General features: G+C 37.2%; 1 protein-coding gene across 8 annotated transcripts in view; it reads right to left on the bottom strand.

Annotated features, from left to right (window-relative positions):
• PIAS1 (protein inhibitor of activated STAT 1) overlaps nt 1-23,368 on the bottom strand; it is a 125,393-nt gene that overhangs the window by 92,210 nt on the left and 9,815 nt on the right. Inside the window, exon 1 of one of the 8 annotated variants that reach the window (XM_049611804.1) lies at nt 4,358-5,702. The exons of 6 other annotated variants lie outside the window; for them this stretch is intronic. In XM_049611804.1, the coding sequence (XP_049467761.1) occupies nt 4,358-4,489 (132 nt within the window). In that variant the 5' untranslated portion in view covers nt 4,490-5,702. Of the gene's footprint in view, nt 1-18; nt 1,760-4,357; nt 5,703-23,368 lie in introns of those variants that run through there. One more of the 8 variants, XM_049611800.1, reaches the window with a different exon arrangement.

Here is a 23,368-nt window from a genome sequence, read left to right as displayed (position 1 = left end):
GGTAGAACCACACCTCACCTCAGTCCACTGTGTTGATTCAACTGTCAGCTATTCACCAAGCACTTACTGAGTCTCCAGGAGAGTGCTGAGTGCTATGTGGATGGCAAAATATAATGATGAGCCCTCAAGAACATTTATTTTCTTGGGGGGAAATTACATAACTATATACGAAACACATACACAGCCCACTTCAAACACCAGATGCACACAGCAGGGTATAAATAACATACTATCAGGTATTACCTTGTATGCTGACCTCGGAATTTGCAGGACTTAAAAACTATATACCCTTTCTGACCCATTATTTACCAGATATATTCGATATTTTCATATCGAATTTTCATATCAATATTTTCATATCATATCGTTGTCACTAAATCTTTATTATCTCCACAGGGTGTTATCCCGCTCCTTCTTTACACATGAAGAAACTATGTAGTTAAGAAAGGTTAAATAACTTGCCTAAGGCCACATAGCTACTAAGTAGCAGTCAGGATTCAAACACAGTTATGTACGATTCTAACCCCTATTCTTTCCACTACACCATTAGGAAAGGACAGAGCTGGAAACATAATATTGACTCACTCCACTGGCAAGCCCAGGCTAAAAAGTCTAGGAATTCAATCCACATGCCATAATGTGTAAGGCTCTTGGTTTCCAAAATTGTTTGGTCAATATTTCTTCTTTTCTACCAATTACTAAGAGACTACCAACAGGAAATGCCCATCTCTACCACTCCTCTCATTTTAAAGTGGAAAAAAAAAAGGAATCCAAAGAGAAGAAATGGCTTACCCAAGATCATATAGTATTAACAGCAGAATCCTGACTTTACCACCACTGACAGGGAGGTGTTAGGGTGGAAGACACAAGTAAGCTTATCACCAGCTATTTTCCCCAACAGTTTTATCCCCTCACCCCATACCAATTACCAATACACAAAAGATAACCTGCCTTTCCTAATTCACTGCCACTCCCTGAGAGGACATTCTACCCCAGCCAATCCTCTTGAAGCTGTTTAGAGAGTACAAAATAATTAAATAAAAAATCCAAATAGTGAGAAAACAATATAAAGAGCTTTAGATCCAATATAGTTGGTAATTAAACATATGTGAGTCCTTCCTCTACTTCTCTGGCCTGAAAAATACTCTTTCTTCAAATTCTAGCTTTTGTCAGCCTTAGTCCATTGGGCCTGGCAATATTAATGATTCTTTTCTCACTACTTTTATTGGCCACTTTTCATATCTTTACTAGCACTTGTCTTGCTTTATTACAATTTTCTATTTGTACAAGTGATTCCATGACCACTTTGAGGTCCTCCAGGGCACAAGCCAATGTTACCTGAGCCTGACAACAGTAGAAACTCATCAAATGCCTGGACAATGAGTAAATGAATGAATGAAAGAACAAAGTAAATAAGAAAATCACACCAAAAGAAAGAACAGGGGTGGAATCTACAACAATAAGTTATACATGTAACTATAACATAAATGCAAATGAACTCCCAAACTTTTATGTTCTATACAAGGCATGCAAAGAAATACTACAAGCCTTAAAAACAAATTCTACCCCAAATCCTCTAAATGTTCCTCTTTTTTAGATACGAACAGAAATTCAATACTTACTATATTGTCAGCAAGATACCAATTTCTTTCTACTATCCAAATTGTCCTAAGAGTACAAAATAGTTTTAAAGATTTTTATGACTTATTTTAAAAGGAACTGGGACTTCAACTGAAAAGCACTACGTTAATAAGTAAGCTTCTGCTTTTGGAGAAATAACAGAAATTATGCTTCAAAGATTATCAGTTAAAAATAAATTTAGGTTGGCATTAGTCAAATGTACACTTCATTTTACAGAGACAGTAGTAAAAATTTTAGAAAGAGAATAATGTCTTTCTACTTCAATTCCATTCTCCTAGGTCAAACACAAACAAACCTGAAATTCAGTGATTATCACAAACTTTTCACTGATGACAGTTTTTGTCCTTACTCTTTGGGTATAAGGATTTAAATGCACCACAGATGTATTATCATTTTATTTATATGGAAGGACATATTGACAATTCACATAAAATAAAATCTCTTGCTTGATGGTCAAAAGAAAAAGGCTGATGACAGAAGTATAATTTTTTTGTTCTTACAGGATGTGTAATTAATCATCACAATTAATGAGGTACTGTCCTTATTTTACAAATGAAACAACTGGGGGCATCTGGGTGGCTCAGTTGGTTAAGCATCTGACTCTTGATGTCAGTTCAGGTCATGATCTCATGGTTCATGGGTTCAAACATGGCACTGGGATCTGTGCTGACAGTGCGGAGCCTGCTTGGGATTTTCTCTCCCTCTCTCTCTCAAAATAAATAATAAACATAAAAAAAAAAAAAAAAAGGAAAACTGAGACCTAGGCAGGTTAAGAAAGTTGTTGAATACTATACAACTAATCCAAATGTTGTGCTCTTACACTATACCATCTTTTAGAGGAAGCAAACCACAAGCTTTTCAATTAGGAAAGAGAAAAACCTTTTAAAAGACTAATTGACTTAACATCTAATCTCCATTTCAAGCATCAATATTTGGCTTAAAAGAATTGGTGGTTCGGGTAAGAAAAGAATGCATCTGGATTCAAATGAACCATTGCACCTTAAAATCAGGTTTGGTGAAAGATAGGGTGCTATCCATTGCTGTTATTGGAGCAGCTTCTGCACGCTCTTAAGGGCTGTAGTAAGCATACAGAATTTTTAAAAAATATTTATTTATTCTTGAGAGAGACAGAGCACAAGTCTGGGAGGGGAAGGGGCAGAGAGAGACGGGGGGGGGGGGGGGGGGGGGGGAAGACACAAAATCGGAAGCAGACTCCAGGCTCTTAGCTGTCAGCACAGAGCCCAACATGGGGCTCAAACTCGCGAACCACGAGACCATAACCTGAGCCGAAGTCAGACGCTTAACTGACTGAGCCACCCAGGTGCCCCAGCATGCAGTATTTTTTAAAACTAAATAAAAGGGGGGCAGGAAACACAAACATCTGAAGCATCACTCAACAAAAAGCTTCAGAGAAGCATGGAGCAGTCAATTCACAATGTAAAGTGTTGACAACACAGAGGAAAACTAAACACTTACATCTGAGATGGTGAAATGCAATATATTTTAATCTGTCATGTGTTTAAAAATCTCCATTTGTTAGCACTACAACAAAATGAATATTTATAACTGAGGATAACATCAACCACTGCTACTACTAGAAATCATTACCTCCTCAAATAGCATGCTGCTGACTCTACATCCCCAAATGATAAAGCTGTCAGAACCCTAGGGAATTCAGAATGCCTGAGAAATGTACATACTCTGAACACAGAGCATTCTGTGAGGGGCATCTTTTTAAAATTAATTTTTGGGGTGCCTGTGTGGCTCAGTCAGTTAACCGTCCTTCTTCGGCTCAGGTCATGATCTCACGGTCCGTGAGTTTGAGCCCTGCGTCAGGCGACAGCTCAGAGCTCAGATTCTGTGTCTCCCTCTCTCTCTGCCCCTCCTCTGCTTACCCTGTCTCTATCAAAAATAAACTTTTAAAAAAATTTCTTTAAATAAAAAAAATTAATTTTTTTAATTAAACAGGCATATGCACACAGTTTAAAAAGTCAAATAGGGGCGCCTGGGTGGCGCAGTCGGTTAAGCGTCCGACTTCAGCCAGGTCACGATCTCGCGGTCCGTGAGTTCCAGCCCCGCGTCAGGCTCTGGGCTGATGGCTCGGAGCCTGGAGCCTGTTTCCGATTCTGTGTCTCCCTCTCTCTCTGCCCCTCCCCAGTTCATGCTGTCTCTCTCTGTCGCAAAAATAAATAAAAAAAAAAGTTGAAAAAAAAAAAAAAAAGTCAAATAGTGCAAAGAGAGAGAAAACAGATGTCCCTTGCCCGGCTCCTATTTTTCACATCCCTGGGGCAACCTCTTTCAAGGCTTTTTGGCAATTTCTTCTGGCATTTTTCACTATATTCTATATAACAGGTTTATGTGTTCTTAAAATTTTTCCTTCAAGAAAAAAATGACTTATTATAAACAATAATGGTTTAGCGCTATGACATCTCTATCCCCAAGTTCCCATCATAATTTTTGGTTGAATCAATTGTTGTTTACATTATACTATGGTTGTAAATGATATTCACAGTTGAGCAAAGTACATCAGGATTGCTCTTCCTTTTTTGTATGACCTGGCTTTCCTTAATTAATAACTGCACCATTTTTGTATTTGCTTAGTTTTCTATGTAATTACTGCTAATTCATCTGTAAACTGCTAAAAGTATAACTTTCCTACTAACGTATTCAAATACATCAGGTAAACCGGTTTTAATTTCTTTCTTAAATATATAACCTTCTGTAGCCCTCCACCAGGTTCCAATTTGGACTGCTTACTCTCTAGACCTGGGACACAACTGTGGTCACAGAATTTCCCTTCAACATATCTTGGGAATTTCCCTTGTCTCTCTTCCATATTGGATCCCATTTCCTTGATCTCACTTTTTTCTCTTCGTTTTCTTTTTTGAGTAGAGTATTTCCTCCACTAGATTCCAGAGAAGGAACTGGAAGCTACAGTTTTTTATTCTTTGCATTGTCCAAAAATATCTTCATTTATCCATAATTAAGAAGTGAGTTTGGCTTAGTATAGAATTCTAGACAGGAAAACAGGTTCTGTCAAAATTTTAACAGCCTTTCCTCAAAGTGTTCTGGCTTTGAGTGTTGCTGTTAAGAAGCCTGGCATCATCCTGATCTCCAATCCTTCATAGTCACCTGTATATCCCCCTCAGGAAGCTTATAGAAGCTTCTTTCTACATGCTCTGCAATTTTACAGTGTTGGGTCTTAGTGTTGGGTTGGGTTTTTTGGTAGGGTTTTTGTTTTTGCGCTAATTGTATGAACTGGTAATTGCTGAGTATTTTAAATTTAGAGAGGCATGTCCTTCCATTCTGGGAGGTTTTCTTACTTTGTCTTTTTTCTAGTCCTTTTCTTGTATGCCTATTATTTGGGTACCGGTCTTCCTAGACCAATTCTCTAACTTGTCTTTATTTTCTTTTTTCTCTTGCATTTTACATCTCTTCCATTTAGCTCTATTTCCTGAGAGATTTCCTCAACTTGATCTTCTAACACTCCTATTAAAATTTTCATTCCCATGAGCTCTGCTCTGTTGCATGCCTTTTTTCTTTTCTTTTCCCCCTACGTCTTGTTCTTAGTTTTCATGAATGTAGTATCTTGTTTTCTCTCTGACGATATAAATAAATTGGATATATGACATTGTTGTTTTCTTCTGCTGTCTGTGTGGTCTCTGCAACCTCTGGGTTCTTTTCTGCTATCTGCTTTGGTACCTGCCTTTCATGCCTGACATTTTCCTCAAACGACAGAGGATCACTGGTTTACATTTGTATCTGAAAGTAAGATACTAAAAACATGATCAGATGATCTGAGTGAGCAGACTGGGGTACTTCATTCTAGGATGATCAGGCAGGAACTTGGCTATTTTGAGGATTCCTTTTTTCCTTTGGTCTGATCACTTTTGACAGAGAGGAATCCTCTAGTGTTCTGCTTTGGCAGTATAAGATTGGCTTCCAGTGCTCTCAGGACAATGGGGAGAGAGGAGGGGGAGGTCTTCACCTTTCAAAAAGAAGACATTTCAACTGAATCTCCTTTCAGATATGTAAAATTTTATACACACACACACACACACAGACACGTGTGTGTGTGTGTGTGTGTGTGTGTGTGTGTGTGTGAGAGAGAGAGAGAGAGAGAGAGAGAGAACACTATGCCAACTATAAAGGCAGGGACCAAATACAAAATAATATTCAAGCAATATCAACAAGTACTGCTTTTTGCTATTAAATAAAAAGTGCCAGGATTATTGTCTCATTAGTCATGACCTTATATTATTAAAGGTCACCACTAAATTGTGAATAAGAATTAGGTACCTCCCGTTGAACAACATAATTACTTTCATTCACACATCCCACTGCAAGTAGTCTACAGGATTAATCATAATAAAGCAGACTATATTATGAATCTTTATCTGGTATCAAATAACAACCGATAGTAAACCAAACTGAATTCTGAACACAGACAAATTAGGCATTTAACAGTGTCATATTTCATTTATGCCTTTGCTTTCTTCCCCCGCCCCATACTTTTGCTTTCTCTCCACAACAGCAATCATCAATAATTCTAAAACTGTATACATTAAAAAGTTTGTACAGTACAACACAATTATTCTTTCATTATTTTTAAGGTCAGATGCTTCATCTACTGAAAATGATTTCTACATCATTTCTAATCCTCTCCATCTGAAATGGTTAATAAGCAGTAGTAATTGGCCAGCAATGTCCAGTTCAACCAGAAAACCTAGTTAGACAGTTTCTACTAAGGCAACAAATCAGGCTAATTATCTCCAAAATCTTGTTCCACCCAATTTCTCACACTGTATTTATTTCTCAATATAAGATAACTAAAAAGTGACCTCTAGGGCCTACTCCTCCAGTTGATCTTCCTCTTCTTCTGGTCTTTATTCCATCATACAGGGTGCAGTTAGTCCCACATAATGACAAAATATGGAGATCCCATTCTCCTTTAAGCATAAACCTAGCACTGTTCAATTGGTGTACCATGGCTTTGGATTTTTGATAGATAATTTGAAAATCATCCTCATTTATGTTCTATCACATTTCATGAAACATAAGGACGTGTCCTTCAAAAGGCTCCTTCCAGATGAGAACTTGGATACTAAAAATAACAAACCTAACTCAGAACATTTTAAAACTTGGATGAAATATTTTTTCTAATAAAAAACAAAGTTTAGAGTGTGAAATTCTAACACATTGCCAAACTTCTTATGCAGAGGTAGGAAAACATGACTTTTATTTAAGTAAAAGGCTGTTCTGCCCACAGATGTTCAATAAATGCTTTTTGGATCAACGCACAGCCCCTAAATGAGTATGAAGAAAAAGGGAATACGGGAACAATGAATACATAGAGATAAGCTAGTCTTCAGAAACAGAAACACATAATCATCATATTAATTCGATTCTCAAAAGTTACTACACACCTACTATGTGCTACTAGGTACATGCATAATATAATATGGTACTAGTATACACAGAGCTTGGATTCCAGTACCAACTTGACCACTAATTTACTGAATCGCAATCTTTCACAGGGTCTGTTTTCTCACTTCAAAACATGAGAGATTAACTAGAGGTTCTCAAACGTTCCTTAAAATATCAAAATTCTATAACTGTATAACTCTATTAAAGGAAAGCTTTCTTCTCATTCTTCCATTCTTCCATTGTTAAGGAAATATAAACAATCTGTATAGTTAGTGAATCTAGGTTAGTAAGGTTTTCAATCAAATTTTTTAAGTGTCATTTACATGGGCTGGCAGAATAAAAATGATGAACCTAGTATGTGTTAAAAGCTTACAATATCCCAATCACGTACTAATTATAGTAAATGTGATTAACTTACGTAACCCTCATATGAACCCAAGAGACAGACCATTATCATTCGTATTGCATGGATAAGAAACTGAGGCTAATCTTGAATTCCAACAGTAAATAAGTGATGGAGACAGAGCTCAAACCCAACCTGACTCCAGAGCCTAAGCTCATAACAAGTAACCAATACAAGCATCTTACCACAATCTCAGCCAGGGCACATTGTGTGTTACACTGAGACAGGGGGCACTATATGACATAAGGAATTTAGACTACACAGAGTAAACAATCATATTTGGGGGCAACAAAATGTGATAAAAATAATGTTTAAGGCTATCCAAGTAGCCACCTATGGGACAGATGAAACAAAAAAGACTAACAAGATTTCCAGCTAAAATATATGGCAACAAGAATTATTTATCTATATATAAGGTAAGAAGAAAATGTGACAGTCAACACAGAAGAGATAGGACCAAGAAATAATGCAAAGAAAAACTGCAGGTCACATGCAATATTCTAACTACATCTTTTAACAATTAGAACTTTACATAATCATGAGAACAATCATCATTCACTTTTATTGTGGGTTTTTTTTTTGTAAGATTTTAAGTAATCTCTGCATCCAACATGGGTCTCGAAGTCACAACCCCGAGATCAAGAGTCACATGCTCTTCCAACTGAGCCAGCCAGGTGCCCCCATCGTTCACTTTTCAATAAAATCTAGAATTTAAAAATAATAAGCAGGACTTGAAGAAATTTTAATTCTATCATATTATAAAAGATTGAGGATTTTTTTCCAAACTCCCCTAACCAAAAACAAGCAAAACACTGCATTTGCAATTGGAAGATACCATATCTCATCTAATTTAAGTTTTCAAACAAGGTAAGAAGCCATGAAAGAAATAATATACTCTATCTGAGAGAACGTTAAGAAACCTAAAAGGAGGAAAAGACAAGTATGAACAAAACACAATGTGAGGGGAAAAATGTATTCTCTAACTAAACAAAAAGTATTTAAATCATAGCCTTCTGAGTCCCAGAAAAGACATTTAGGTGAAGCCCTAGAGGGAAATTATCAAGAGAACTATTTCAGAGTAACAGGTGTAACCTACTCAAGGTTACAGAGCTAGCAAGTAATGGAACCCAACTCAAAAGTCAGATGCCAAAGTCCACGCGATGTTGCAGAGTACTGATAATGACACACACTATCTGATAATTTGAAAATGATGTTCTTGGAAATAGGAGAATCCTAAGAGTATAACATCAAATAAAATTTTAGGAATCTTCTTGTCCAACTCTCCATTATATGAAGTTTTACTGTACCCCCTTAAATGATGGTCTCCCAGCCTCTGCTCAAACTCTTCTAAGACTTCACAATCTAATCTTAAAGCGATCTTCCTTACACAAAAGCTCTATGAATCAAAACTTTCCTTTAACTCCACCCAATCGTTCTGAAGTTGTGTTCCATTGGTGTTCCACAGAGTCTATTCTTTAAATGTGTTGAGAGGGTTCTCTTCCCTCAACTGGCTTGGTTTCTAGACCCCATCCTACCCTGATCACTGTTCTCTGGAGCCCTTAAGCAGTCCACTGTTTCTGTGTACACTCTGAAGTGATTGAAACTTTCCAGATAATGGCCTAATCTTGAATACAGCAGTGTTACTACCTCTCTTATTTTGAACACAGTATTTCTACCATGTAACCTAATAAGGCATTTGCTTTGTAAGCTGACTGGTTTGTTTTATCTGGGCAAGGGGAAGGATGTGGTGTTATGTTTTTGTTTCAGCAGTGAGGGGAACTTGCATCTACATCAAATTGTTGTTTTGCACTAAGCTTGAAGTTAAGTGAAACGTTTATTCATTTTTTTTTCATAGGAACTGCTTTTAGGCTAAACCTTCTTATGTTTTAAAACAAAATTTTTAAATTTAAAATTATAACTTTATATCAGGTGCTATTAAACTTCATTTTTTTTTTTCCAGTTCATCATTCTAGCCTTTCAAAACCCCTCTGAGGAAATGCACTCTTCACCCTCTATTGCAGTACATACATGGTGTTAAAAATTGTTGATTTTCTGGTCTCTGTCCTTGCCTAGACTTTGAGCTTTTCAAGGACAAGCACTTATCTCCATATCACCTAGGCTAAGTATAGTACATGACACTTGGTTAAGTGCCCAGGAGATGATGATGAACTAACTCCCTTTGATTCTGTCATCTAACGTATTCTTCCCAGTGCCACCTACAAAATCAGAATTTTGCCTCTTAAATATTCAAAGGTCATCTTTAAAACTTGGGATATAACAGGATCAAGTACAGAGCCCTGTGGCACATCCTAAGAGAGTCCCCTTCAGATAACAATAAGGTTACAAACAACATTGCTCAACTACTTAGGATGCAGGTGACTATTTTTCCCCAGGATACCCCAATCTTAAGGTTATTATTCAAAACACTTTGTCCTTAATTATTTAACTACTTAATTAAGGTTATCTTTCAGTCTTGATTTACAGACTTGCTTTTCAGAGAAAAATAAGCTTAGAAAAAGATGTACACAAATGTTCTAAAAGCCTGGGAATGAGGCGCCTGGCTGGCTCGGTCAGAAAAGGTTCTTGATCTTGGGGTCATGAGTTAAAGCCCCACATTGGGTGTAGAGATTACTTAAATAAATAAATAAACTAACTTTAAAAAACAATAAAAAATAAAAGCCCTAGTAATGATTTCTCAAAAACTACAGAAAAATATTAAAAAGAAAAAATATAGGGGCGCCTGGGTGGCTCAGTTGGCTGAACGTCCAACTTTGGCTCAGGTCACAATCTCAAGGTTCAGGAGTTCAAGCCCCACATCAGACTTGCTGCTGTCAGCGCAGAGCTGGCTTCAGATCCTCTGACCCCTCTCTCTACCCCTCCCCGCTTGTACTCTCTCAAAAATAAATTTAAAAAAATTAAAAAAAATATGTTGCAGAAAAATGTTGTTCAGGTCTTACAATCACAGCCTGCCTAAGTGTTTTTAAAAATCCCATCAGGGGTGCCTGGCTGGCTCACTCAGTGGAGTGTGTGACTGACTCTTGATCTCTGGGTTGTAAATTCAAGCCCCACATTGGCTATAGCGATTAACTTAAAATCTTTTTTAGAAAATCCCATCAGAAACCTGTAACAACCCTTCCTTTTCTACACAAAACACTTTCACCTGATTATTTCTTTGGTTATAGATAAGAGAAACAACTTCACAACAATAAAGTTAACAATAAAATTGCTACTTATTGCAAAACTTACACAGAGCATTCTTCAGAACAGATTATGATTAATATTTATATGCAGAAGTTTTACAGTAATGAAATCAAGTTTAAGAAACTGCTCATATTCTCTTTCAAGAAATTCCATTAATGTACATAAAAATACATTTCAAGGTGAGGACCATGGAAAAACACTACACACTTCCTGAAATTTACTAAAGAGAAGAAAGATGAACTACTCCTAAATCTCTGACGTCAAAAACTCTTAACAGTAGCCGTTTTAACATATCCAGAATACAACAACAACAACAACAACAACAACAACAACAAAATGTTAAAGTTACTGCCAAGGAAGGAGTAATTTTTGTAAGTACAAAAATAGGAGGAAAAAGGGGCACCTGGCCTGGGTGGCTCAGTCGGTTGAGCATCCAACTTTGGCTCAGGTCATGATCTCACAGTCTGTGAGTTCGAGCCCGGCATCAGGCTCTGTGCTGACAGCTCAGAGCCTGGAGCCTGCTTCAGATTCTGTGTCTCCCTCTCTCTCTGCCCCTCCCCTGCTCATGCTCTGTCTCTGTCTCAAAAATAAATAAAAACATTTTTAAAAAATTTAAAAAATAGGAAAAATGTTTAACTGGTATGTCTAAAGGACAATTTACAAACTAGCCAACAGAAGAAAGAAATATACTCTAGTTATGCTAAAAGAGTATGTTAGCTTCTGTTGCCATTACAAAGTGAAATAAAATGTTTATCATAATCAAAAAGAACAATAAGGAGAAATGCATTCTTAACGCCATTCTTTAAACATACAACTAATCAAGTTCCAAAGCCTTTCTCCAAATACTGAAAGCAACCACCATTCTTAAAAGTACAGGTTCAATTCTTTATTTCCTAAATCTAGAAGACATAATTTTCCACTTGAGGATCAAAAACGTACCAATACCTTCTGAGACAGAGGAGAAACAATACTTATCAGAGCACTGTAAGTCTAAAATGGTAAAAAGGAAGAAACGAACGCAGGCATACTACCTAGTTTGGAAGAAATAACAAGGAAAAGGCCTTTTAATAAATCAGTATTCAATCCTCAGGTTTCCACTAATAACAAAACTGGAGTATTTTTCAGGAAAATATAATTGAGGTTTTTTTTTTTATACTTCAAAATTTACTTATTTTAATACAGTTAGCTGCCAAGACATCACCAATCAAAATCCCAAATAAAACCTATAACTAAGATGCAATTTGATTGGGCTTCACATTAAAGACCTTTAAGGGGTGGGGCGCCTGGGTGGCTCAGTCAGTCGAGCGTCCGACTTTGGCTCAGGTCATGATCTCACGGCTTGTGAGTTCGAGACCTGCACTGACAGCTCAGAGCCTGGAGCCTGCTTTGGATTCTGTGTCTCCCTCTCTCTCTGCCCCTCCCCCACTCACGCTCTGTCTCTCTCTCTCTCTCTCTCTCTCTCTCAAATAAATAAACATTAAAAAAAAAAGAACTTTAAGGGGTGCCTGTGTAGCTCAGTCAAGCATCCAACTCTTGACTTTGGCTTGGGTCATGATCTCACAGTCCTGAGATCGAACCCCATGGGGGGCTCCAAGGTTGGGTATGGACACTGCTTAATATCCTCTCTCTCCCTCTCCCTCTGCCCCTCCCCTGCTCATGCGCTCTCTCAAGAAAGAAAGAAAGAAGGAAAGAAAGAAAGAATAAAAGAAAGAAAGAAAGAAAGAAAGAAAGAAAGAAAGAAAAAGAAATTTTTAAGTCGAGCTCCAATTTAAATAACAGGATACTCTAAATCAGCATTTTCTAAACTAGGCTCATAGTATTAATAGATATTCAGAGAAATAGGGTTCTATGGCAAAACAAGTTCAAGAAATTCAAGATTCTGTAATTCTCAATCATGCCCTCCTTTCTCAAGTCATATTTGAACACATAAAAGGTCCTAAGAAGGCCAGCAGAAATGTTAACGTTGCATCTAACATTCTGCAAATTTACTTATCCACAAAGCCTTCTTTATTATTATATATTAATCTATTATCATCTCATTTCTTAGCACTTCACAAAAGAAGATTCTAGAATAAATTATAAGATCTTCAAATTTTCCAGGAGTTCCCTTTTATGCCTGTTGCTCTCACAAAATTATTAAAAGCATCCCCTTCCACCCTTAAAAGTGCCCCAGTATGGATGATAAATTATACGGTCATTGTAGTATTAATACTCTAAAACTAAACATGAGTTATAAAACATGTGAACTACCTTTACCAAATGTCAAATCAATATAGTCATGTTACTGCATGCAGTTAAAATGTTATGTAGATGATGACTGATCTCTAATCCTTTTCCCAAACTTCTTAAGGAATTCTGTGCTAGCAATCTTACATATCCTTTCAAAATACTCTGGACTAATGAACTCTTGCTAACTGAACTCACAAACCAAACAGATTTAGACAGCAAACAATATCTTCAATTGCACAGTTTTAAAGAGTCCATTATATCAAATCCTAAGGAAAAAAAATTCTTTTTTCTTAACTATTTTTTTTAAGTTATTTGTTTTGAGAGAGAGAGAGAGAGATCAAGCAGGGATGGGGCAGAGAGAGGGGGAGAGAGAGAATCCCACACAGTCTCCATGCTGTCAGCACAGAGCCCAATGCAGGGCTCAATCCCACAAACCATAAGATCATGACTGGAGCCAAGATCAAAGAGTCAGACGCTTAAGCGACTGAGCCACCCAAGCATCACAGGAAAGAAAAATTTCTAAAAACATTAACGCAGTCCATAAAAGAGGTTTAAAGTTTTAAAAGATATTTGTAAAAACTATTCCAGGTCTTAACTCTGAGAATTCCTCTGTATTCTTGACTCTCTTTTCACTCAGACCAGTCTTCCTCGGTGACCTCATCCATCTCATGACTTTAAAATGCCATCTCTAATTCAGTAATTCCCAAATCCACTTCTGCTAAACACCTTTATGTCCCACAAGTACTCAACTCAACATGTCCAAACCTAATACATCAAATTTCTGTCAAACCTTCCATCCACCTAACCAGCTATACAAGCCAGAAACTTCCTCAACACATTCTCCTTCACTCATGTCTATTTACCAAGTCATTTCAAATCGTACCACTTTAAAATGTCTAAGTCCTTATTATCACTTTAATTCAGACTACCATGATCTCTTCCTAGATGTCTACAAAAGACTTAGCTGTTCTATCTCCAATATTATACCCTCCAAATCATTCTCCACACTAGTGATCTTTCTAAAACATGTCTATCAGGTCATTCTCATGCTTAAAACTTGCAATGATTACCCAGTGCACTCAAGATGGGGGCCAAACTTCCTAGCATGGCCTAAGATATACTTGATGATCCAGTCTCAGCCACCGCCACTAACCCCCTTAAACCAGCTCTCCATCATTCAGGATTCGTATATACATGCTGTTCTTTCAGCAAGTAATTCTTCCCCCTCTCCAACCTTTTCCTAGCTAACTTCAACTCATTCAGGTGTCAAATTAGACATTATTACCTTTGGGATACTTTCTTCAGGCAACCCTCAACATTAGTAAATTTACCTTCCCATATGCTCCACAGTTCAACCCAACAGCCCTTATACTATATGCAGAAAAATCCTGTTTACTTATCTATTCTCTATCAAACTATACGCTGTCTATACAGACTGTATCTTGTTCCTTGTCAATAAAATATATGAGTAATGATAGTGTGGGATCTGTCTTAAGTATTATGAACCATTTTGGTAATGCAAACTTATTAGAAATTATACACATTACCTCCCTCAAATAAAGACATTATATAAATCTGCCCAATGCCTAGTCAACATGTTACTGGTATCCAAACAATAAATTACTTAGTTTGGATGGTTAAAGAATGTTGGCCTTAGTCCTACAAAGAATGAGGAGATATACAAACTGTTCAAATTGTCGGGGCACCTGGGTGGCTCAGTTGGTTAAGCATCAGACTTAGGCTAAGGTCATGATCTCACAGTTCTTGAGTTTGACCCCCCCATCGGGCTCTCTGCTGTCAGTGCAGTGCCTGCTTCAGATCCTGTCTTCCTCTCTCTCTCTGCCCTTCCCTTGCTCGCTCATGGTCTCTCTCTCTCAAAAATAAACATTAAAAAAAATGCTCAAATTGCAGGAATTAGAGGGGGTGGGGAAGAGACGGCATATAATCAAAAAGTCAATCTGACTGAAGAGTAAGTGAATTCAAAAGGGAAATTAAGATATGAGACCAATTTAGAGGTTGTTGATAAACACCAATATGATACTAATAGTAAGTACTAATAATAAGCAAAATAATAAGGGTGGTAGTTGGGAAGGAAAGAAAGGCATAACATTAAGAAAGATGTGACAGGACCTGGATGTAGGGAATTTTGTAGTTCAGAGGTTAGAAACAGGGAAGCCTTCCTTGAGCACCCAAACTATGTCAGATCTTCTTGTTAACATATACACACAGAATTCTGTCCTTTTCCTTTACAAAACTTAGTACAGTTTCAAACTCATAATTCCAACATGATAAGTTCTGATAGCAATCTGACCCCCATCTTCCCAGAATTTGCATTACTCTCTTACATCTGTCTCCACACATGAATCTACTGCGTGTTCCATAAAACATACCTCAGTGTTTTCTCTCATTACCTTTGTTCATGCTGTTCCCTCTGCTTGAAATAACCCCCCTGTGATCACCAACTATCAAAAGTCTTCTAAGGCCCAGTATGAAATAAGCTTAGGCACAAGCGACCTCTTCCTCTTATGAATCCATTGTTAACTACTCATACAGTTACTCTTTTATATTACTTTCCATTATAGTTTTTCTAGACATTTCTCTCCCCCACATGAATGAGGCAAACTCCTTGAGGTCAGGTATGGGGGGAAGGGAGCAGAGGTAGGTGTGGAGAACAAAAGGAAATTCTAAGCATAAAAACAGCAGAAGTGAAAGCATCAGAGGACCAATGAAAATAAGTCTAAGAAACATCCACTCCCAGGGCACCTGAGTGGCTCAGTCAGTTAAGCGTCCAAGTCTTGATTTCAGCTCAGGTCATAATCTCACAGTTCGTGAGATTGAGCCCCGCTCTGGGCTCTGTGCTGACAGCATGGAGCCTGCTTGGGATTTTCTCTCTCCCTCTCTCTCTGCCCCTCTCTTGATCTCTCTCTCTCTCTCTCTCTCTCTCTCAAAATAAATAAATAAGAAGGAAAGAAAGAAAGAAAGAAAGAAAGATCCACTCCCTCTCCCAAAGGATTCTTTTTTTTTTTTTTTTAATGTTTATTTATTTTTGAAGAAAAGAGAGACAGAGTTTGAGCAGGTGAGGGGCAGAGAGAGAGGGAGACACAGAATCCAAAACAGGCTCCAGGCTCTGAGCTGTCAGCACAGAGCCCAACTCGGGGCTCGAACTCACAAACCGTGAGATCATGACCTGAGCTGAAGTCAGACACTTAATCTGAGCCACCCAGGCACACCTCCCAAAGGATATCTTATACTGGGTTCTACAGACTCCTACTTCCCTTCTAATCCTCATACTACTTATTGGTGATAATACTTCCAGAAAATCACTACCCAAAAGAAATATAATATAAGCTCCAAATTCAAGCTACACATGTAATTTTAAATTTTGTGCAAACTATACTTTTAAAAAGTAAAAGAAACAGGTAAAATTAATATTTTACTTAATCCAAAATACCCGAAATATTATCATTCCAACATATAATCAACTTAAAAAATATTACTGAGCTATTTTCCATCCCCCTTTTCACACTATGTCTTCAAAATCCATTGTATATTTGCACCTCCGGCACATCTCGATTTGGACCAGCCACATTTCAAATGCTCAATAGCCACATATGACTAGTGGCAACAGTTATGGACAGTGCAGCTCTACAACAATATCCCTGTCATTCACTGAAGGTTTTAGCACCTGCCTCAACTATCCAGACTCCAACCCAATACCCTCAGCTGTGTTTCTTAACTTTCTATCATTACTCTCCACCCTCAGCCACTCACTCCGGTGGCCACACCTTGGACCTTTCTACCAGAACTTATACCACCTCCAAAATCCCTGATTCAAACACTAAATCCTCCAACTACCACCTCCTATTCTTACTTAAGTACCTTCACTGCAACAATTCAACATCATAAATATCTCCAATTCACTGACTTTAATCACTGTCTGTCCATCCACCCTCTTCAGGTCCAGCTTAGAAAGATTCCGTTGATCCATCATTAAACTTTCCTTTGCAAAATTCCCTTCCCCCCTATTGCTGGCACACTCAACTGGTTCCAACTTTACAACTCAGGCAGACAGAAGAATCCATGCACACAGGCAAACAGATGTTACTATACATCTATAATCCTCAATTGCAATGGGCACAGGCATCCCAGTAAATTTTCCAGTAAGCCAGCAATCAAACTTCCCATGGTAATTATGTCAATCTTTTCCTTTTTCCTCCCATATCTCCTTTCTCCAAAAACTACCTTTAATAAGTATACCTTAAACAAATAACTATTCAACTTTCTATAACAAAGCATTCAACTGTTATGTTAGTCAAAAAAAAAAAAAAAAAACTTTCAATGGAAACCAGTTTGACAATAAATTTCGTATTTAAAAAAAAACAAAAACAACTTCCAAAATCTCAAAGCAGCATTTTTTTTGCTAATTATAAAAACCCGTGTTCTTTATAAAAATTCAGATACAGAAAGGTGCGAGAGAACCAGGCTATTTTTCATGTACTTGACTGGAATACTAGAATGTAAGTTTCACAAGGGCCAAGACTCCATCTGTTTCACTCCCAAATGACTACTGAGCATCTAACACAGTATCTGGTACATAAATCAGCCCTCATTTTTAGTGATGGAATGAGATCCTTGCCTTAAGTAACCGGGATATTAAAGGCCAAACCTGAAGCAAGGAAAAGGAAAAGGAAGGGGAGAATACTTGTTTTCAAGATTTAGCACAGACTACATTTAGCCCAGTAAAGGAATAATTATGTTTACTTTACATAAAACTTTTTAAAATGTATCAAGCAAAATAATGGAAAAAATATATGATGTGTAACGCAGACTTTAATGGTTTATGCTTCCACCAACCAAAAAGATAAGACTTTTCTCACCACTTCAACTCAACTTCCTCATGGATTACAGCATGACACATATAAATCTAAGCACTTTCCAAGACTTAACCAAATGTTGATCACTGTGGCAATTAAGTCCCTTTGTCTTCCCCAAACACCTTTAGGCATAATTGCTAGATTCTACGGGCATATGTATTTACCACAGTTCTGCGTGTTTTCAAAATGAGGTCTCCAAACCTTCCCCCTCCACCTCCACCTATGGAATCCTCCTCTTCAAAGAACGCTGTATCAAATTTGGAAATTTATAAGACTATGATATAATTAGATGGTTTAACCAGAAGCAACAACTTAAAAACAACCTTACAAGTAAATAATATACACAACTAATATTTCACTGCCATTTTTTTAAAGCAAACTATTAATACAAATTACCTAAAAGGAACTACAGAGGAGACAGGATGAGGATACAGCAAAAAAGGCTTCAAAGTTTTGGAATACTCTATTAAGCGTGATGTTTTATTAGTCCTCTATAAGTTATGCATTCCTCTACAAAATTATACATATTATTTTGTATACACATTTTTTAAAGCAACCTACCTTTTAGGAAAGAACACAATTTCTATTATCACTCATAAATCTTAATTCAACATTGGCAACTATTTAAGAATGGTTATCATATATTAATATGGTTCATATTATGAGCTTCACAAAGTTTACAATGTCCACCAGTTAAATACAAACTGACCATACACAAACACCTATCACATTCCCTCCCTAAAAAGAAACAAAATGACAGTAAAGGAAGAAAAAAGAAAAATTAAGTCACAAGCGCAAAGAGCAAAAGACAATGTTCAACTGGTTTAAAACAAAACAAATAAAATAAAAGCACAGATCCAGTCCTCTGACAAGAGAAAACAGAAAATGAAAGGGAGAAAATTACTAAAGGATTTATACAAGACAATTTCCTAGAAGTGAAGGGGATGTGTCTCCAGACTGTGCCATCAAGCACCTTAGCACGATGACTGAAAAACACCCATCCAAGGCATTTCATCATGAAGTTTGGCCACACCAGGAATAAAGATCCTAAAACCTCCAGACAGGTCATATAAAGGTTCAAAAATAAAATGGCACTTTGTACCATGTATAATGTGAAAATAACCTTTACTTTATGTTAGGGAAAGCAAGGATATACAATAGAAAATGTCTGTTTTAACAGTTCGAAATTCTACCACACTTCAAATTGTCTAGTTTCATTCAAGGGATAAAACTAGCCATTAGAGGAAATTTTCTGAAAAGCTAAGATCTGTCAAAGATTTAACAGTAAACTAACTTTCAATAGGATCATTACTTTACTTAAAAGTCCTTTGCTACTAATAGATTTTGGTTAATTTAGCTTGGCAAAATACTAACCTGAAATGAATGATCTTTTTTTTTTTCTTTTTTTTTGAGGGGGAGAGAGAGAGCATGTGTGCACACCGGGGGGGGGGGGGGGGGGGGGGGGGGAGGGAGAGAGAAAGAAAGAAAGAGAGAGAAAGACAGAGAGGGAAAGAATCCTAAGCAGGTTCCACGCCCAGCCCAGAGCCTGACACAGGGTTCAATCTCAAGACAGTAAGATCATTGACCTGAGCCAAAATCAAGATGCTTAACCAACTGAGCCACCCAGGCACCTGGAATTATCCTTTTTTAAAACCATGGGCCCAGCAGGACGGGAGGTAGACAGCGGGCAGGCAGGTGGACAGGAGTGATACAACAATTTCAGAACAAAAGACTATAGTAAGTTTTCCAAAAGAGTTAGGTTATGGTAGCTAATTTTTTTTTTGTTTTTGTTTTTGTTTGTTTGTTTGTTTTTACTTATCTATAGTATTCTCATGTGAAAGTTGAGGAGAAACAATTTTAAATAACTCAAAAACGTAGAGATTCAAAGTTAAGTAAAACATACAGATCAGCCATGCATGGCTCTATTACTGCTCTTAAGCAGATAATTTTGATGCAAGATAATATGTCTCCACCTCTCCACCAGACTGAATTCTTTTCCATCAGTAATTGTTCTAATGATCTCTGTATGATGACTAGCACAATACCATGCACACAGAATACACCTGAATATTTAATCAATACATAAATGACTATCTAAAAAGGCCTAACTAAATAAAAAGTAAAACAAAATCTCTTCAAAATCCATGTTTTTAATGAGCTTATGAAAGACTGCAAAAGGGAAAACATTGCAGGATCAACTAATTTGTAAATCAAGTGAAAAAAAATTATTTCTGTATTCATTCATAAGATATTACTTCAATCAAATTCCCTAAACCAGGGCACCTGGCTGGTTCAATCAGTAGAGCACGCAACTCTTGATCTCAGGATTATAAGTCTGAGTCCCACATTGGGTGTAGAGACTACTTAAAAATAAAATCTTAAAAAAAAAAAAAAAATACCTCAAACCCATAGCTAATTAATAAGAGCTTAACTATTTGCACTTCACACCAATATCACTTTTTCCCTTGATTAACTCTATGTGCAGAATTACATTTGATGGAGGACAAACTCCCTGAATCCCAACAGCATTCACAGTATCCTCACCACGCCAACCCCACCCCCACCATACAAATACAAACTTCACCCTCAGAACCCAGCCCTTCAAATAGATTATGTACTTATGATGACAAGACATTTGAACATCAAAAAATGAGCCACTTTTACTAAAGCTACAGATAAAACTGGAATATGTTTGCAAAACGAAATGTTCAGTATCACCCTCCACACTCAACAGAATCACCTGTTAAGATCAGCAGATTCCAGAAAATACCTCAGTACAGTATGAAGTGTTTACCTACAAGAAAATATGTTCTAAACAATTATCAATCAACCCATTAAATAGCAAAGCTGAACTTAACCAAACTATTCAAGAGTTACAGCACATTTTCATATGCAAATAACGCTGCTAATTACAAATGAGTGTTATCTGATATTCCTTCTATTGGGCATAGCAGGTTTGCCACTTGGAAAAACTCTGGGGCTCCTGGGTGGTTCAGTCGGTTAAGCATCCGACTTTGGCTCAGGTCATGATCTCGTGGTTCCGTTAGTTTAAGTCCCACATTGGGATCTCTGTTGTCAGCGCGGAGCCTGCTTTGGATCCTCTGTCTCCCTCTCTCTGCCCTTCCCCTGACCACGCATGCATGATCTTGCTCTCTGTTTCTCTCTCAAAACTAAATAAACATGAGGCAAATTTAATTAAAATATTTTTTAAAAATAGTCTGGAATTAAGAGTTATTAACTTTAACTGTTTCCCCCTTCTTATTAGTCTAAACTATTCCTGGGATTACAATTTAAATTTAGGAGTGAAAAATAATGGCAATCCTAAAATTCATATTACTGTCCCTGAATTGAATAATTAGTATTCAATTACACAAAGAATGGCACACTTTAAAAAAAAAAAAAAAAAAACCTTTCACCTTTAAGATGTCACCTGATTTTGAAATCACAGATTGGAATAACTTTTGTACAAAAGTCTTCATTTTCCAGGGGTGCCTGGGTGACTCGGTCGGTTGAGCATCTGACTTCCGCTCAGGTCATGATCTCGTGGTTCGTGAGTTCAAGCCCCGTGATGGGCTTTGTGGTGGCAGCTCGGAGCCTGGAGCCTGCTTCGAAATCTGTGTCGTGCTCTCTCTCTCTCTCTCTCTCTCTCTCTCTCCCCCTGCCCCTCCCCCGTTCGCGGTCTGCCTCCCTCTCTCTCTCAGAAATAAATAAACATTAAAAAAAAAAATGTTTTTTAATCTTCATTTTCCAGTCTTAACTTGACACCCTGGGGAAAGACACTTGAGGAATACAGAGGCTGAAACTTTTCAAATACAACTCTAAAGAAGGTAGAAAGAAACTAGAAAAGCATTCTGAGTTTTATAATCTCTAGGTTCCACTTCAATCCCACAAGAGGGAAAGGAAGAAAATGAAATAGGTCGAATGCAAATCAATCATCTTAGATACCTGGTAAGAGCTAAGAAGATCTGCCAAAGAGGAAATTATTGGCTAAAATAGGTTAGGAGACATCTGTATGGGTTTTTCATTTATCCAAGCCATTTCTATCCTCTACAACAGAAAAAAGCCAATCAAGGGTTGAGACATAACCTTGAGAAAATAAAAAGTTATACAATTCCCTCTTTATTACTGACTTAAAATACTTGAGAGCAGAGTCATTCAATGCAATGCATTAGTATTTTTACTACAGAAATGCAAGATATAATTCAACAGTTTCTGCTTGCAAACTTGCCTTGTAAATGGGATCACTATTATCTATAAACAAGCTATTTTTTCTTTTAAATAAAAAAAAAAAAATACCACGGGTGAGAAGGTGAAAGGGCTAGTCTCATTTTAAGCTACAGACTCTTGCACTGTGACTCTTATACAAGCAGTGTTCAGGTTCTCCAAGATTTTGCTCTCTGGACTCTTACAGTCTAGAAAATGGAGGACGCCCAAAATCTTTGTTGGTTAAATCTATTCATATTTACTGTATTAGAAATTAAAACAAATTTTTAAAAGATTTATAATTTTAAAATAATAAATTCACAGGGCGCCTGGGTGGCTCAGTCCATTAAGTGTCCAACTGATCTCGCAATCCATGAGTTTGAGCCCCGCGTCGGGCTCTGTGCTAACAGCTCAGAGCCTGGAGCCTGCTTCAGATTCTGGGTCTCCCTCTCTTTCTGCTCCTCCCCCACTCATGCTCTATCTCTCAAAAATAAAAAAAAATAATAAATTCACTATTTGTTAACATAAATCACATGTAAATTTTAAGAACTATATTCCAAGACAAAAATATATTAACAAGAAAACTGTCATTGTTTTACATTTTTACACGCCTCTTTAATACAAACCTCTGGCTTAATAAAGACAGCCTGATTCTCGTATCCGCTTTTGCATTTAATCTGCTGCATGAGGTTGTTGTGACTAAAGTACGTGAAGAAAATTCAGCCTCACACAGGTATGTAGTTGGAAAAAGATATTTCAATAGCCTTTTCAAGTAACTATGGATACTCTTTGATCCTTCACCAAAACTCAGCAAGTGGCAGTTTCTTAAAGGCTGTTGCAATATGGAATCTGAAACCGGATCACTGAATACTTCCTACTCTGATTTACTGAAATCCATTGGTCTATCTTCCATTTCCAATGTATCTTTTTACCCATGCATGATTTTGTAATCCCATGCATTATTTAGAAATCATTGCTTCACTGAGTTACGCAGTTCTTCCAAACGTCAACACTTCCACTACACAACTTCAATGTATCACATTCATTAGTACCACCAGTGATCTTATCAAAAAGTACCGGGAACCTATCAAACACAGTAGCAAATACAAGTCTCCCAAAATTCCGTTTTCCCTGGAAAGCTTGAATTTTATCATCAGCAACAGATATTGTCAATTGTTCTCTTGCACAGAAACTGTCTGCTCAATATCCAAGTCTGTATAACCACACTTTGTCAGCCATTTTTTCAAGTAAAAACGGTATTCCATTAAAAAAGCAGCTAGGTTCAGCCTACAACTCAAACAACTGAACAACACCTTTTCTTTCAGTTAACCATAGGGTTTGGTACTCAGTAAAAGTGCTTTTACAGGTACTTACCATTTCATCACACAAC

The sequence above is a fragment of the Panthera uncia genome (assembly GCF_023721935.1).
Source record: "Panthera uncia isolate 11264 chromosome B3 unlocalized genomic scaffold, Puncia_PCG_1.0 HiC_scaffold_1, whole genome shotgun sequence".
Lineage (NCBI taxonomy): Eukaryota > Metazoa > Chordata > Mammalia > Carnivora > Felidae > Panthera > Panthera uncia.
The sequence above is the reverse complement of the archived record's forward strand: the minus strand, read 5'-3'. Positions and strand labels throughout refer to the sequence as shown.